Source organism: Arachis hypogaea, chromosome 13 (assembly GCF_003086295.3).
Source record: "Arachis hypogaea cultivar Tifrunner chromosome 13, arahy.Tifrunner.gnm2.J5K5, whole genome shotgun sequence".
In the NCBI taxonomy this organism is placed as follows: Eukaryota; Viridiplantae; Streptophyta; class Magnoliopsida; order Fabales; family Fabaceae; genus Arachis; species Arachis hypogaea.
This window is the reverse complement of record NC_092048.1, coordinates 144,571,780-144,589,010: the sequence shown is the minus strand read 5'-3', so window position 1 is coordinate 144,589,010 and position 17,231 is coordinate 144,571,780. Positions and strand designations below refer to the sequence as shown.

The window sequence follows — 17,231 nt, the reverse complement described above, 5'->3', positions numbered from 1 at the left end:
ATACATCTTGTTGGGTTTTAACAATCATAAGCCATCTTGTGGCAAAGATTAAACAAAGAATGTTAAGGCGCAAATTGAATCCAATCAATACGTTGCATCAAAATATGATATCACCATGCCTGAATATGCTTGGTTAGAGAGTAAAATACAGGACGGAAATTTTCATCAATGAGTTCCATTTGCACTTCTTCCCCTCTAATTTGATCATCTTATTTTGTATGATATTTTGTCAAAAAGAAACAAGAAAATTTGGAAAGAACTGAAGAATAAGATGTTCAATGGGTGATCCTACCTTGAACCTACTCTACTATATTCATGTGTAATTTGACTGATTTCACTTGCCTTCACATGCACTTATTTGATTGACCTTAATAATCTTTTCCAACAGATAAACACAGAATTGTGCAAGGCTATATAAACCCGTGACTCAATAGATTCCTAAGAAATATTCCTAATATTCCCTATATGGATAAGTACTTAACTATTGGTACTCATTGGTTTTTAGTGATCTTGTGATCATTATTTTAGTAATTATTGATCTTTACTTGGAAAGAAAGGAAGCTTGATGGAATGCCTTCATTATTTATCATATATCAAATCATTGATGCCCACCAAGATTACGAATACAGGGAATGTGGGTAAAGAAATATATGGCAAATCCAATCCTCTTTGTTTGTAGAATTTTGCAACACTCAATTGACAAAAATGGTCAAATTAGGCAAAATCTTGGAGAACTGAAACTCACAAAGCAACAGCAAAATGTTTCAAGTTAAATTTAGTTGCCAGTATGTTGGAATTTTGAGTGATGTCTTCATTACAAAATAATTCAATTGGAAATTCTGCTTCTACCCTCTTCTATTAATTTATTTTTCTGATTTCAATAGTTAGTAAACAGCATGTGGTGATCATTTTCAGAAAAGCTACTGGACCACAAGGCAATTGATGGAACTTTTGGCCATTTGCTTCAGAGAGAACAGGCAGCAGTTGAAGATACTTCTTGATTTCCATTTCTTTAATTATCCCACATGGAGTTCACTTTCACCCCACACTTCCACCCTTCACTCTCTTAGCAGATAATGACAAATAACTCTTGGAGGCATCTTTGGTGGAATGAATGCAATGCAATGTCTATAGTTATTTAAATGAAAAGAAAAAGAAAAAAAGGGTTCCATGGCAGATAATAAGGGGAGGATTATAGTAGTACCATGTACCATCATGCATGTGCACTAACTGCTCTAACTGAATTTAATAAACATAAATTTGAATTTCAACCAGACACTGAAAAAGATACAAGATATCACGGGAACCAGATCCTCCAATAGATTACTCAAGATTGAGTCTCAATGGGGTGTAGGCCAATTTTTCTGAATTTCAAACTGATAACTTGCATCCAAGTAGCATTTTTTATCATCATCTACAAACTGCACCAAGAAAATTTAGTTAATTCTTCCCATTCATCAAACAAAATGTAAATCCATGTTGTAACTGTGATTGAAGTTTCTTACTTTGGTTCTTGCTGAATAGATTCCCCTAGCAAAGAATCCTGAAGGGGTAGTTTCTTCTTCTAATTCATATGTATATGGTTCCTGCTGTGGGCTATAAGTTCCCAACATTTTTTTTATATTGTCCACTGTTTCATGAAAATTAATATGTAACCAAGACAATTTAAATATGGTAGGTTAAATTAATGTTGCACTACACAGAAGAAAGGAGGTGTATGCCTCACCTCTAACACCAGTTTTCCAAACAACATTAGTGTATTTGAGGCCGGAAACAAGGTTGTTGGAGACAATGAAGGTGAATTTGAGGCTGAATTTGGTCCCTTCCTTAAGGGTGAAGACACTCTTCTTAGAATCATTAGTAAATGGAATTGGCAAGATTTGATCAGGCCTTCCTGGGCATGTGATTGTGAGGCTCACTATCTTCACTTCTGGATCCTTATTCTCTGATTTTCAACAGAAAAAAAAGGGGGCTTTTTAGAATTTCATGACTTGCAAAAAAGCCAAACATGAGGTTACAAATAGAACTTAAATGTATGTTTAAGTGCAAATGTACTGTCCCTGTCAGGTTGATGATGCATTATCTCCAATGAAATAATCATTTGTAGAATTGTTTGATGAAAGAGACTGAAAAAGAAAATGTAAGTACCTCCAACAGCAGACATATCAATATTTCCAAGAAGTTGCTCTTTCCATTTTCTCAGACTCTCATCATCCTTTGAGAAGCACAAAGATTTTCATCAAAGAATAGTTTTAAAAAGTCAAAGCTGAGGAGTGAAGGAATTGAAGCATTTTGGTTTTGGAAAGTCTTACTTTGTCTTTGTCAATATGCTCCTTGAGAGAGAATTGAGGACCAGGATGAGGATCCATTTCCTTGTCAGATTCTAGCTTGGGATCTTCCTCTTCCTCTGCCTCATCAGTTTCTTCTTCATCATCACTGTAAGGAAGCTGGCCTGGTTCCCCACCATTGCCAACCTTGTTTGTGATCTCTTCACCTAAATTAGCTTCAAAGAGAACATTCTTGGTTGTGGAGGCAGCTCCTACAGCAGTAGACATTGTCAACCCCAGAAGAGAATGTGTGTTGTTGTAAGTCCTGAAGGAAAAAAAAAAAGAAGAGGAGAGAACACCAAGTTTCAAAGTTGGTTTGGTTAATAGTAACTCTTTCTCTTCCGACTTATGCTGAATTTACTGTTAGAGTTAGGAGGTTATGACTTTAGTGGTGTATATGTATATGTATGTACTCAGAGTTGGATTTAATATAACAGAATCACTCAGTAAATGTGGGCCATCAAATGAAATGGTAATGAAAAACGGTTGGAATAAAGTTGGTGGAGAGCCACTAATGGTGGAGAAGGTCATATCATATATACCAAAGAAATTGAGACCTACCATGTTCTTATGCATAATTATTGAATTATTGATTATACATGGTGTAATATATGACAATTTTAGATTTTGAGCTTTGGGGTCACCTGTCCATAGATCATAAAAGAAATCAAAATAATATGTTTGGTATTTGAAATAATTTATCCAATTTTTTTAAGACCCTGATGATGCTTTATTTTTTATTCAGAAAAACACAACCTTTACTGTGGAACTGGTTTACCTCATCAATGAATAGCATTTCGTTTTGTATTGGATATGAAGAATTTTGGAGTTACTGACAGTGTAAGTGTGAATGTTAGTTAGTTACACGTGTATCCCACATAACAGTGACTTGCACATTCATTCGAGTCCAAAGCATAACTATCTCTAGAATCTTAGTTTCTTAGGATCCTGTTTTGTTTTGAATTTTGGAAACTTTTCATGATCAGTTATTCACTCTGAACTGTAAATTAAACATGGTCTGGCCTGTCCTGCTGTGGAGCTCCTTCACTTCCATAACTAAACACTTGCCACAAAACACATCATCATCATCATCCATCACTTTCATGAGTGGCTTCTTGTTCTTTCCGCCTGAAACAGCGGACACAGTGTTACCAAAGTAGCTGTTTCGCGATCCTCCTACCTTGGTGGGTGAGGATTCCGCGGCATTTTCCTGTGTATATTCTCTTTGAAACCATGGATATAAATACACCTAAAATTCACACCCTACATAGAATTATACCTAAATCATTTAATGAGTCATGAGTACACACTATTTATTTTCTCCGATGAACACGTTCATCTTTCTGGTCATGGACATGGGATTCCGTTAGTGTTACTGCATATGTGGGGAACTTTGGTCCAAGCTGGTACAATGACTCTGAGTGATATGTCTCTTTTGTTGTTGATTCAAATAAATAACAAAGGTGATTAATAAATATTATAAAAATCATTTTAAATACAAATGATAAATAATTTTTTAAAAAATATATTTTTTGAAACTATTAAAATTTAATTACCTAAAAATTATGGGTTATGAATATTTTAAGATTTTATGTAAGGTAATTATTTGTATAATCTCTAAAGTTATTTTTACTAATGAGAAATGCTATGGGTCAGCAACTTTTGTGATTGGTAGCCATTAAATAGTCATCAATAATGATTTAATGGTATGAGATTGATGTGAGATTTCATCCAATGACTCACATTTTTCTGCTGGTTACATGCTGGCCAAAATTTAATAAAATTGCTGCCCCTAAACTTTTCCTTTACTAATTTATGTTTCGAAATTTAAAATAACCTTTTATATTTATATTATCAATTATTTTGATAAGTATAAATAAATTGTATTTTTTATTGGATAAAATTAAAATATAAATATTTAAATAAAATAAAATAACATTAAATATTATTTTAGTTTGAATCAATTCAAAAGTAAACATTGTAAAGATCGAATGCAAGTTATAATTTTATTTAACATTATTATAGTTACTTGTGTATTCTATAATACTATTAAAGTGCATGCAAAAAAAAATGGATTATTAGACATAAATTTGATTGTAATAGTCTAAAATTAGGAATTAGCAATAGTATGGTCCTTGCTTTATGGCAAACAATATCTTTTAAGTTTTTTTTTTCGTTTTCGGTGAATTTGGCATTTTAAGAATAATGAGATCTTTCATCCCATGAACCTTAGTCTACAAATAAGGTGACTAACTTAGTATGATTTTTATTCTCGAAAAAAAAAAAACTTTAGAATATTTTTGAGTTGCAATGAGTATTTATTTCCTCTACTATTAGTGGCGATTGGATCTTCTTTGGTGGATACCTTTAAGATTAACTATGATGCTAGTTACCCTGGTAATGGTGCTTGAATTAGTTTTCCTGTGTTAGCAGAGATTGGAATGAAAGTTGGCAACGAGATTGTTTGGGAACAATTGAGAGTCATAATATTCTGCAAGGAGAGTTGCTCGCTATTTGGAGAGGATATCTTTTAGCCTGCAACTTGGGACATAAAAATGTTATTTGTGAGACAGATTGTGTGGAGGCATTTACTCTTGTCAATAATTCCTAGGATTGTTCTGGTTTTGTTGATCCTTTAATGATGAAAATCCGGGATATCATGTTTTGGAAATGGCGAGTTAATATTCGGTTGATCTTGAAAGATACAAATACAGTGGCAGACATCATGACAAAGACGGTGATGAGGACTCTTTTTCACCATGTGAAACTTCCGTTACCTTGAAAGGAGTTTGAGAATAATATTCAGCGGAACTACCCTTCTTCTTAAGCAGTTCTTTATTTTTGTTTGTTCGTTTGATATTTTTTCGTCACCAAAAAAGAGTATTTCATATGTCTCTAAAAAAAATTGAAGATACTTTAATCTACAATTTAGGACCTCACACATATGATACTTTACATAAGAAAACTTTGTTAATTATTATGAGAACCGTTATAAAATATAAATTAAATAATGAAAAAAGACATTTAGCATTATTAAAATGAGATTTTAATTATAAGGATTATTTTGCTAATTATTATAAAATCGTTACAAGAATTAATATTGAGATTGAAAGGAAAAAATATATTTAATCAAATTACATCTATACTAATATGCTGACATAGCAACATTTTAAAGAATCTATATGTCATTATTTGAATATAGAATATTTTTGGTAACAATTTTTATATAAAAGAAATAGATAGATAGATGTGAGATAAAATATTTAATTTTAAATTTAAATTATAAAAAGATTAAATTTTAAATTATTTATTCCTTTTATATCTAGAAATTGTATAGAGTTTTGAAATCTTAACGGAAAACTAAGAAAATAGGTTCACTCCAAATAATATTCAGTCTATTATTTCTAAGTTGTGGTAGCACTTATGGCAGCGAATTTTCATTATTAAAGAGCATGAAGATGGAGCAAGACATCCGTGATGGAAAACTTTTTGAATACACAAAAAATTACACGAACTACGAAAACTGGCAAGAGAGAGATTTCCGAAAATGGGAGAGGGCCTCAACCCCCAAGCAGGCAGACCACCATCAAGGGAGGAAGCCGAGGTGGACTCCACCATCGTGGTCAATGTGGTGGTTGGGAGGTCAAGCGAGAAGTCAAAGGCCTCCCAGACGAGAGAGCTTAAGATCTTTGCAACAACAGCCTCAGAACACCGCACGCCACCAACCTTTCTCGATTTCACATTTTGATCACAGAATTACCGGATCCAGGACGTTACTGATGACCCGCCCATGATTACTATGGTCAGGATAGGATCCGTGCTCATAAAGAGGATACTGGTAAACACGGGCACCGATTCGAATATCCTGCTTAGGAACGCCTTCGATGCCCTCGGGCTCCGTGACTGTGACCTCCACACACACCAGAACAGGGTGGTGGGCCTGGGAGACTTCTTCATCAAGTCGGACAGGGCAGTCAAGCTCCCTACCAGCATAGGAAATAGGGTCAAGAGGCAAATTGTCATGGCCAACTTTGTTGTCTTCCAAGACTCAACCGCATACAATGTCATTTTGGGCAGAAAGACGCTCAAGGACTTATACGCGGTGATATTCACAAGATACCTAACCATGAAATTTTGGGCAGGCGACAACGCAATTGGAACCATATACGGCGGTTTGGAAGCGACAGTAGCCTGTGATCACACCAGCCTGAGCATTCGAAAAAAATCTCGTGACGGAATAGGAATATTCATGGCAGATCTAGATGCAAGGATAAAAAAATGTCCCAGGCCAGAACCGGAACAAAGCATGCCGTATGAACTAAAAGCTCCCCTGGAATCTCCCTTGAGAGAAAACGGGGATCTCTTCGCGTGGACCCCGCGGACATGCTAGGCCTGGACCCTGGTTTCATGTCCCACCAACTTGCCGTGAAGGGCGAAGGCAAAGCCAATGGCACATAAGCGACAAAAGATGTTGGCAAACAGAGTGGCCAAAGTAAAAAAGGAAAACAACCACCCTCCTATAAGCCGGTTTTATTCGAGAACTCACATACTCAACTTGGTTGTCGATCGTGGTGATGGTCCAAAAGTCCAATGGTAAATGGAGGATGTGCGTTGACTACTCGGACCTGAACAAGGCTTCTCCTAAGGACTCGATCAAACTGTCCAACATCGACAACCTTGTCGACTTGTCATCTGGGTACAAGTATCTGAGCTTCATGGACGCATATTCCGGGTACAACCAGATACCGATACATCTACCTGACGAGGAGAAAATAACATTCATCACCCTGAACGACAATTACTGCTATACGGCCATGCCCTTCGGCCTGAAGAACGCCGGGGCCACGTACCAACGACTGATGACCAAAATCTTCCAAAGTCAAATTAGCAAGACGATAGAAGTGTATGTTGACAATATGCTCGTCAAGACCTCCGAGTAAGAATCTTTGCTAGATGATCTTTGCCAAATTTTTGGATCCCTCCGCGAACACAAGATGCACCTGAACTCGGCAAAATGTGCCTTCACAATGGAAGCGGGTAAGTTTCTCGGCTTTATGCTAACCTAGCTAGGGGTCGAAGCCAATCCGGAGAAATGCGACGCGATCATCTAGATGGCCAGTCCCGGGTCTGTCAAAGACGTCCAAAGACTGTCAGAGAGATTTGCAGCCCTTTCACATTTTTGCGTGGCTTCGGCACAAGGGGCCCTCCCTTTTTTCAACTTGATGAAAAAAAGGATCACTTTCCAATGGAAGGAGGAGTGCGAGACCACTTTTCAACACTTTAAGAAACTCTTGTCGGAACCACCAGTGTTGGCAAAATCGCAAATCGAAGAGATGCTATATCTATACCTAGCGATCCCAGACAAAACAATGGGCATGATGCTCATTCGGGAAGCGGGGAGCTGACAATTTCTAGCATATTTCATCAGCAAGGTATTCCAAAATACAAAAAATCGATACTTGTGGTGGGAAAACTAGCTTTTACCTTACTCATCTCATCTCGACAGCTCAAGCAATACTTCCAAAGCCACCCAATCATAGTACGAATCAACCAGCCTATCGGAAAGGTGCTACAAAAATCCAAATTGACAGGTAAGATATGTGCTATCACAGTTCGACGTCGCTTACCAACCAAGGCATGTTATCAAAGCCCAGGCAGACTTCTTGGCCAAAATGGCCAATCTTGATACTAAGCCTCTGACCCAATAGTGGAAGCTCCACGTGGATAGAGCCTCCAATAATGTTTCAGGCAGTGTGGGGGTGATTCTGGAAACCCCGAACGAACTCTTGTACAAGCAATCCCTTAATGCAAATTTCTAGTGTCGAACAATCAAGCCAAATACGAGGCTATCTTAGCTGGGCTCTCGATAGCCAAATAGCTTGGAGTAAAAAATTTGCTTGTTAAAAGCGATTCCCAAGTAGTCATATCGCAGATCAACGACATCTAGTATTTTAAAATAATTGCAAATTCTTTCTAGTAGTTTTTTCTTATAAAAATCATATCTTTTTACACTGTTATATTTAAACAAGGAGTTACATAAACTTTAAAAAAAAAACCAAATTATATAAATTGATTTTTTTTTAAATATATCAATATACGAATGTTTTAGTAAATTTTAACTATTAATTTTAATTATATATTATATATATATATTTTTATAATTATGATCAATGATTAAAAATTACTAAAATGTACCAGGATAATTGAAAGTTTTCTTAAATTTTTATGTAAAGTACTCAAACATAAAATTGAGTTTTGCGGAATCATTCATATAAAATGATTGTTTAAATAAGACAGTATAAAAAATTTTAATTCAATATTATGGTATTTGCAGGAAAAAAAAAAACACTCCCTTAATGAACGAGGACAATAAAATAAAACAAAAATAAAGTCGGTGAGTGAGACTTTTCATTTTGGGTTGTCGGCTAGTCTCTTTTTCTTTTTGGGGGACTTGTTTATATTTTGCATCTTGTTATTGGGCCTCCGCCACAGTTCTTTTTGATCTTAAAAAGCCTTTTTTGAATCTCTCTCACTGTACGAAAGCCCAATTCTCACAACCAAAACAATGGAAGATGGTTTCCCGCCAATTTGCTCTCGAAGCCAAATTATTTGGCGCGCGATATTCTGCATTGTGAGAAGCAATTCACAGATTGTACTGCTCTGTCTTCGCCGCCGCACAAGAAACGATGCAGGTTGTTCGATCTCATCAGAGTCACAGGAGCTTCTCCTCCTCCAGTGGCTCCGTTTCAGCTTCTCCGACCCTTCCCCTTTATCGCTCCGCTCCAGAGCTCGAAGTCAGGCTAGAAGATTTCGAATCTTTTGCCATCGATCGTCTACGAGGTCAATCTTTCCTCTTTTTCTCTTCTTCCAATTCGAAAGATCTGTGCACGTTCGATTAATGTTTCAAAACGCCTACTCTTCTGTTACCTAGGGTTTGGATAATCTGACGTACCTAAGAAACCATAGGCAAAAAGAAAAAGAAAAGAGAGCGAGATCTGGTTGTGTAGGTTTGCGTTAATTTGAGTGTTGTGTTCAACTGAAGATCTGAAATCTTGTATTGTTTATTTTATTTTCTTTTTAAAGTATTGGATTAGCATCAAATTTGTGTGTAGTTGTACTGAGTTTCTGTTGCTGCGTCATTGTCATGCTTTTGAAGTGTTTCAATTTGCTTTTGTTGCTGGTTGTAGTTCTCAAGGGGATATCTGATGGCTTGTCAAGGGGAAAGAAACCGGACGAAATGGAAAAATTGGTAAAAACAGTGGATAAATCGTCGTTAATCGGTTACTATTTTATTTGATTATGTCATTTGGTATTTGGACCATTCTTATTTGAAAGTAAAACTCCTTTGTGCAGGTAAATGAGCTGTGGAAAACAAATATGAGACATCAAGATTCGTCTCAGGTTCTGAACAAGGATATTATATCTCATTTTGTTCTCCGTCTTGTGTATTGCAGAACGTAAGAGTTCTCTATCTCTCTTTTCTGCATTTTTTTACTGCTGTTTCATGCATGCCATTTAAATGCATTCCACTTTTTCTTTGATGCTAACCATAATAATAATGAATCATACTATAAATAACATTTGACCAATACTGATTGGAAATTGCCAGAATTGAATAAATTGGTAAAATGAGGCACAAACCATTAACACTCTTGAATTTGGTCTATGGAGAATGAAGTTGACTACTCATCCCAGTATTTCAAACTCATATTATTGATCCTGAATGATGATTTACTCAGATCAAAGTAGTGGGTATAAAATTAGAAATAAAAACCTTATACTTACATAAAATCCTAACTGCCTTTTTTTTTGTTCAAAAAAATTTCCGTGTAAACTGAATTACTAAATTGTTGCCTGTATGTCTAGGGAGGAATTGAGGAAATGGTTTCTTTCTATGGAATCTGCACTCTTTCGCCACCGATTTCGTAATCAAACTGCTGAAGCTCAGGTAGTATCTACCTACACGTCATGTTTTTGTATTTCAAGTATGGTATTTACTTATCATTTACACTGCTTATGAGTGCACAGCGGGCCATCATGGAAGAATTTGACCTTCCTTGCAAGGCTGTAAGCAATGCAGAATTTGAGGTAACGTTCTTGTTGCTCTTGTATTCAAAATTCTTATCCAAATTGAATTAAGTAGCCACAGGTGCCGCTTATTGCCTAATAATTAGAATCTTTCAATTTTCAGAGCTTGAAAGAGAAATTGGGACAAGTTGCACGTTCTATTGGTCATAACCTGTCTTTATCCACTAGTAAGAGCACATTGCTTTCGTTTCTTGACCATGTAATTTATGTAGCTCTTTTCAGCAGAATTATGTGCATGCTCAATACTGTATGGTGAATTAACCTTGCTAAGAATATGTGAATCCACTACCAATGTGGCAATTGCATGAATTAATATCTGAAAAAGACATCTTGGCCATTCTTAAAAGTGGTTTATTTGTACTACCGCTCTGTTCTAAAGAAATAAAATCGTCAATTTTCAAAAGTTGTCGTTTGTTTTTCTAGTTGAATTTTACAAGTTATTTCGTGTTTTTTGTTGGTTTATTTAAAACTAATTGCCCATGCTTTTTCTTTTGTTCCCTTACCTTTTTGGCAGCGGATGCAATCTACTATAAGGTATGCATTTTTCTTTCTTTTTTATTTTTTTCCTGCTTAATTACTTATATATCTTACGATTAAACGCATTGGTAACGTAACTGCAATTTTAAGTATTTCTTATCTTTCTCTATATGCAAGATAAGTTCAATATTGGATTCTAATGATGGCTTTTTACTTGGGAAAGTTCTGAATCCTCTCCCGCCCCCTCCGGCTTTCCCCAACTACCAAACACTTAGTTTAGAGAGTAATTGGTGTGCTTATGTTTTTGCGGATGATACAGAGGAAAGAGATGGGTTAGTGAACTCAGGACGAAGAAAATGATTGGTGATGGTCTTGAGAAAGAAGAACTTGATTATCTTAATATCTCTTTGGAAAAGTAGTTCTTATGCTCCATGCTGCCCTCACAGTTGTCATTTCGTCATCTTTAACTAACATTCTTTCATTAATCTATGGGTTGCTTCATTTGTATATTTTTTCCGTATAGGTACCATTTGAAGAAGTTCCAGAGCTTGTAACTGGACGGAAAGTATTTATAAATCAGGGATATGCATACGTTGCAATGAATCAGGTTAATGTAACTACTGTACGTTCACTCTTGTTTTCAATCGTTGATTTTGTATTTCAATTCTGCATTTCTGCTTTCCTTTACCAGGTTGTTTCACTTGTAGCCACAATTTTTCGTAGTCTTCTGTCAAAGGCACTCATCCTAACAAACAGGTTTCCTTGGTCATGTTGATCGTAATAAATGTTGATTATTATTTTATTTTTTCTTTAAATGATTTAAGATTTAAACAATTGCCTTTAATTATTGCAGAAAATGGGCAACTTCAATTAGAGAACAAGAACAACATAGGTTGACTCCTGTAAGTGTAGTTATGCGATTTGAGTACGAATAAGTTGTTTGTTTTTCATAGAAGTTGACTCTGTTTCTTTATAGATTGTGGAGGCCCTGTGTTCGAGCTATTTGGGTCCTGATTTTTCTCAGGTAATGGATGCAACATGTCCAATCATTTAAATCTATTATTAGGTATGAATGTGATGTTGGATTGATAATCATCTCTTTGATTGAGAACCTTTTTTGCAGCCTAAAGAATATGGCGAGATATCATTAAAGGACATCGATCAGGTTGCCAAGAGCTCATTTCCTTTGTGCATGCGTCACCTATTTGAAAAGGTTAGAGATTTGTAACAAATTATGGCCACATTTCTATAATGTATATTTCAACTTCCACTTACTGAGTCACGATGTTTTTTATTTGTTCTTACATCTGATCTGATTTATACCACTTATTTGCAGCTGAGAGAGGATCATCATTTAAAGCATGCAGGGAGGATGCAACTAGGCTTATTTCTGAAGGTTATGTTTGGTTGCATTTTGAGCACAAGAAAATATTGTTTTGTCTGTGCAGTCATAAGTGAGATGTTAAACAAGGCTGCTATTATGCACATGGGTGGACAAGCCACTGTGTAGCTAATCTGGTTATAGTTTGACATATGTTTTCACATAATGTTTAAAAGTAATTTATTTGTTCCTCATTTTTCCATTGCGCTGGTTGGGGACTTTCTGGAAGAATGCTGACGGTTGAAGTTACTTTGTTTCATGTTGCAGAACAAAATCAGAGCACTCTGTTAATAAAAAGTTCATCGTTGCTTTTAAAATTTTTTATAAATTCGGTTTGAGTAGTTCTTGTAATGGTTGTCCACACTTTGATTGGATTCATTTTTGTATAATGGTTTATGGTAATATTTTTGCTGGGTCCAAACTTTACTGTTTGTTTGCCCCTTTTTTTTTTTGCATTGTCAGTCAAAGTAATGCATTTTGACGTTCCTTCATTGTGGAACCAAATGATTTATTGGGATATGCTTGATTGATGGATCAAAAAAAGTTTCCTTAATCCCTTTGCTTATCACTTACTCTGTGTGATCTTATATTGTCTTATCTTATCTTACTGTCCTTTTCTCTGTAATATAAGCAGGGTGTTGGCCTGAACGTAGATGATTCACTTGCATTTTGGAGAGAGGAGTTCTCTAAAAAGGTAAGTATGCTGCTTGTATATTATCTCTTACGTTCCAATTACATGAATGAAAATTTAGAATGAAAATTAGAACAGTTTCGAGTTTGATATTAAGACCTTTTGCATCATTCCCTATCTGTCTTTCTATTCTGTTTACTTCACATCTCTCTAGACATACAGATTTGTAGTCTCCAACTAGTTTTTTTTAATATGTTGCTTTCTTTTCTCAAATAGTTTTTAATTATTAATCAAACATCTCGCTGTAGGTTGGTCTGGAGAAGTTTGAGAAAGAATATGCATACAACATACGCCATAATTATGGGAAAGAAGGGAAGAAAACTGTAAGTTTTGAACTTCATGACCGATATTTGGGATGTTTCATTTATTTCCATTTGTAATTTGAAACTTACTCTAAAAGTTAGTTCTTGTGTATTTTATTTGGAAAAACACTATTCATACACCAAACAATCTTGATACTCATGTCCAAATACCGTTGTTATTAATTAATTATGTATTTAAATTATTTTTTAATTAACAAAACAAAGAATACTTGTTTAGTTGTTAAGAACATGTTGGTATCAAAATACTGTTTAGTATAAAGGGGGTAGACATTGCAGGATTGATTTGTGTTTTATGTGCATAAGTTTGATCAATTTCAGTGAGTAATATTTTGATGGATTTTCCAGGATTATACTCCATATTCTTGTCAAAAGATTATTTTATCAACTCCTGGTGTTGGAGATCATCATGGTTGCCCTTATCGACATTTTGGGTGAGTGTTATGATCTGATGAACGATCAAGTAGATAGTTTAACTTTCTAACTAATTTGCTCCATCTAATTATTGATTGTTATTGCCTTATTGGGAATGTTTAATATTAAGTCACGTTCTTTGGTGTTTTTCCCCCCTTTCTTTTGTTATGAATGATTTGATATTTAATTGATATCATTTGAATTAGCGAGGAGAATCTAAGAGCTGCTCTCAGTAGAATGGGGGTTAATAGTCGGGCAATGGAAGATGTGATGGGCAAAGTGAGAAATAGAGATTATCAGGTTGGTCTCAACATAACCTACTGAAATAGGGATTTGGTTTGATATCTGAGACTATATGGATACTGTATGTGCAGTTGGCCTGCACCTTGACATTTGAAGCTCTTCATGCGGCGCCATGTGATGCAGGGATTAACCATCCAAATCAATACTTCAGTGACAGTCAAAGGCTATTAAAGGCAAAGGTAGCAGTATAAACTTCAATGCTATTACCACAAATAACTTGCACACATGTTATTCGTTTCTTGATAATCTTGATTATCAATAGAATCGGCACTTCAATCCCAAAATACGTCTATAAAAGTGGGAGATCTAATTGGGTCTGACACCACTAGACCACTATCTCTAGACTCTAGTATGATATTACTTACTATTCATTACTTTTAATATACAGAAGGACTCTTCAACGTAAGAATTTTGTTTATCGCAATGGACAGAGTACTGTGGCCCCTCCCAGGTTCGTTTCTGTGCGCTGTGTCCTTGTTTTCCCATGTTTTATTTATTTATTAGCCTTTTTATGTTTTTCTATGTGTGTGTAATGTGTTGTAAGCTGAACAAATAGGCTATTATTCATAACCGGAATAATACACGTTTGCATTCATTAACATACAGCTTGAATTTGTAAACAACGGCGTACAAATTCATAAAACTTTTGAAAAACTTTTGATAGAAAAATAAAATATTTTGTTTTTAATGCATAAGGAACCTTATCGTTAGTAGAAATACATTACTTTTGAGTCAAATACGGAGGTGTGAATCAAATACCGCCGTCCATATAATTATTTCGGATTCTCAATTTTAACGACCACAATTCTATACATTTTGAATCCTGTATAATTTGTTAATACTTGCTTACACAAATATGAAATATCTACCAACTGCATCCTAAAGCAACCGAGTATTATAGGACCCCACACATCTGGTTGATGTCAAGTGAAAAAGTTATCAAGTGGCATCTTCCTTTGTTAAGTAGGACGTTATATTTTATCCCTCGAAAAATGATAGGCCGTAGAATTTCAACCGTCTGAAATTATTGTATTGAAAATATTCTAAATTTTACACCTAAATTTAGGAACGTTGTTGATGCTTCGACGTCATCGATGCACAGACTGGATGCTGGAAATCTTTTGCGTAACATCCGAGGCAACAGTTAGACTGGAATGTTTATTAAGCAGAGTCAAAATAGTTTCCCGTTTGCACTAATTTAGTTTTTGATTTTTAAAAAGATACAATGAATTAAATTAGTATTTTTTTTTCTGTCAATTAGATGCTGACTAGAATTTGTATCTCATGTCATCATTTAATTAATGAAATTACTAATTTAATTCAGAAGTGTATTTTTTAGAAATTAATTTGGAAAGTCAAATCTTATAAAACTAAATTGATGCACACGTGATCAATATATTGTTAAATAATACCATTATTAGATAGTAGTGTGATAGTGTGATGCTGTGATATTTTAAGTGAAACAATTAATGATATGGGGAAACATGAATTCAGGTTTTGTGAATGAATATTAGTATTATTTATTTAGTCTCATCCTTTTTTATATCCTCCCTTATATCTAAGATGTTTAGAGATTGGCCAAGTACCAAAAATTACGGGTTTTTCATTTTTTCGCCATACGTTAGATTTTTATTCCCCATGTATATATATACACTTTTTGTATTGTTAAAGGCTTTTTCTTCTAATTAGTCTAATCTGGACGAAGACTATTCCTATTATTAGTTTTTTTTTTTATATTCTAATCCAATTAGAATGGACTATATCTTAAACCAACTAGTGCTCATTCACCCTTAACAGTACAAGTGCAAGTTCATTAGTATGATTATTTGTAGACCTTATTATGTGAAGCCTTGCGAAACTAAGCATGCATAACTTAGGGGCCCAAGTTACGATAAGAAAGGAGACACTAAACAACTATGCATTAATTAATAAGAGAAAGTTCAAAGTAAGTAAAATTTATTATTTTTCTTCAATATTTTTAGTTATCAATGTAATTTTTTTACTTTATCTCACTTATAATGGAGGGATTTTAATTTTCTCATGTCTCTATCTCACTTCAGAATGTATTAGTTAATATTTAAAACTAATAAATAATATAATTAACTATATATTTTATAAATAAATGTAATTAAACTATTTTTCAAACATAATATTTTAAAATATAACTAATTAAATAAAATAAAATATTTTAATAAAAAAATAATTACAATATTTGAATTTTCTGATATTTAAAATATTTTGTTCAAACGACACCCGTATATTCTTTATTATACTAGTTATATAATAGGTCACTTTTAGAAGTTGAAAGTGTCACATATATACTGATTCATGACAAAATATCATATACTTATCATACAAAGACATATAACAACCAGGTAACAAAGACATACAATGAGTCATTAACCAATCACATAGCAAGTGTTTTTTTTTTTTTTTTAACTAAGTTCTTTTGCAATATACGTTCTTGATTTGTTGCTATATAAAAAGAAAATTAATAAAAGAAATGTGCGTTGCAAAGGCTTGTATACATTAGAATTGAGAGTGAAATTGTGTTCCAGCTGTATTTGTAGACCCACTATGTGGTTGGGGTGGTTAGATCGAAGAGCATAATGGGGTTTTGGATTGATAGTGCATTATTGTGGCACCTTTTCTCGTTGCTCTCCAATTTCTTTATGTGTGGGGGTTTGAACCCTTTATTTGCTCCTATTTACGGGGAAGCTGAGAGTGACATTCATAATAATGAGTATGACAAACTCACACGGCTTGCATGTGTCATGGGTCATGCAAATAGCCTCCATTCTCCACTATTTCATCACTCATTCTGTTAAATAAATGTTGCCACCTGATCATATCTCACCTTTCATTTCACAATTCATTTCACCTCTTCTCGTTTACTACTATTTGGTCCTGTTATGTGTATAGTGAAAAATCATGCATATCAAATGTAGTAGTGGGGCTGTGAAAGGGCTTTGATTTGATTTTAAGATATGAGAATAATTTTTTTTTTCCAATTCATTGTTTATAGGGTTTTCTTTTTAATAATTTTAATAAAATTAAAAGATGTGTTATACAGATAAAAATTTAAGATCATATAGTATGAGTCTTACATTTCACTTAATAATAAAGCGATATATATAGATTTAGAGCTAATAAGTGTAAGCTTATTATGCACCAAATAGTGAGTCCCTTGATGTACTCAAATACAAGTAGGCAGGTGGGGTTAAAAAAAA

The 17,231-nt window shown here is 34.4% G+C and overlaps 2 protein-coding genes across 3 annotated transcripts; one reads left to right on the top strand and one right to left on the bottom strand.

Moving 5' to 3' along the window:
* Positions 1 to 760: 760 nt before the first annotated feature.
* On the bottom strand, positions 761 to 2,837 carry LOC112792612 (rho GDP-dissociation inhibitor 1). Its single transcript, XM_025835927.3, has 5 exons — positions 2,313 to 2,837; positions 2,149 to 2,215; positions 1,727 to 1,945; positions 1,506 to 1,630; positions 761 to 1,421 (listed from the first exon to the last, which is right to left on the bottom strand). Exons 1-5 carry the CDS (start codon positions 2,553 to 2,555, stop codon positions 1,341 to 1,343), a joined length of 735 nt encoding a protein of 244 aa, XP_025691712.1. The 5' UTR covers positions 2,556 to 2,837; the 3' UTR covers positions 761 to 1,340.
* A 6,080-nt stretch (positions 2,838 to 8,917) lies between these two features.
* Positions 8,918 to 15,528, top strand: LOC112792610 (probable DNA primase large subunit). Of its 2 annotated transcripts, none has more exons than XM_025835924.3 (20): positions 8,918 to 9,167; positions 9,515 to 9,576; positions 9,681 to 9,784; positions 10,194 to 10,275; positions 10,356 to 10,415; positions 10,519 to 10,582; positions 10,930 to 10,949; positions 11,416 to 11,499; positions 11,584 to 11,648; positions 11,746 to 11,794; positions 11,869 to 11,916; positions 12,016 to 12,105; positions 12,229 to 12,288; positions 12,908 to 12,967; positions 13,213 to 13,287; positions 13,633 to 13,718; positions 13,905 to 13,998; positions 14,073 to 14,180; positions 14,390 to 14,452; positions 15,068 to 15,528. In XM_025835924.3, exons 1-19 carry the CDS (start codon positions 9,014 to 9,016, stop codon positions 14,405 to 14,407), a joined length of 1,383 nt encoding a protein of 460 aa, XP_025691709.1. In that variant the 5' UTR covers positions 8,918 to 9,013; the 3' UTR covers positions 14,408 to 14,452; positions 15,068 to 15,528. The 2 variants fall into 2 exon arrangements, with proteins under 2 accessions (XP_025691709.1, XP_025691708.1); XM_025835923.2 differs by having other exon boundaries at positions 8,933 to 9,167; positions 14,073 to 14,183.
* The last annotated feature ends 1,703 nt before the right edge of the window (positions 15,529 to 17,231 follow it).

What these genes read in the sequence shown, in the direction of transcription:
- LOC112792612 (XM_025835927.3), bottom strand. Translation starts at nt 2,555, where the DNA reads ATGTCTACTGCTGTAGGAGCTGCCTCCACAACCAAGAATGTTCTCTTT. An exon ending in TGATATGTCTGCTGTTGGAG is followed by an intron (nt 1,946 to 2,148) that starts GTACTTACATTT and finishes GTTGAAAATCAG; the next exon opens with AGAATAAGGATCCAGAAGTG. An exon ending in TCTATTCAGCAAGAACCAAA is followed by an intron (nt 1,422 to 1,505) that starts GTAAGAAACTTC and finishes TTCTTGGTGCAG; the next exon opens with TTTGTAGATGATGATAAAAA.
- LOC112792610 (XM_025835923.2), top strand. Translation starts at nt 9,014, where the DNA reads ATGCAGGTTGTTCGATCTCATCAGAGTCACAGGAGCTTCTCCTCCTCC. An exon ending in CGTCTTGTGTATTGCAGAAC is followed by an intron (nt 9,785 to 10,193) that starts GTAAGAGTTCTC and finishes CTGTATGTCTAG; the next exon opens with GGAGGAATTGAGGAAATGGT. An exon ending in CGGATGCAATCTACTATAAG is followed by an intron (nt 10,950 to 11,415) that starts GTATGCATTTTT and finishes TTTTCCGTATAG; the next exon opens with GTACCATTTGAAGAAGTTCC.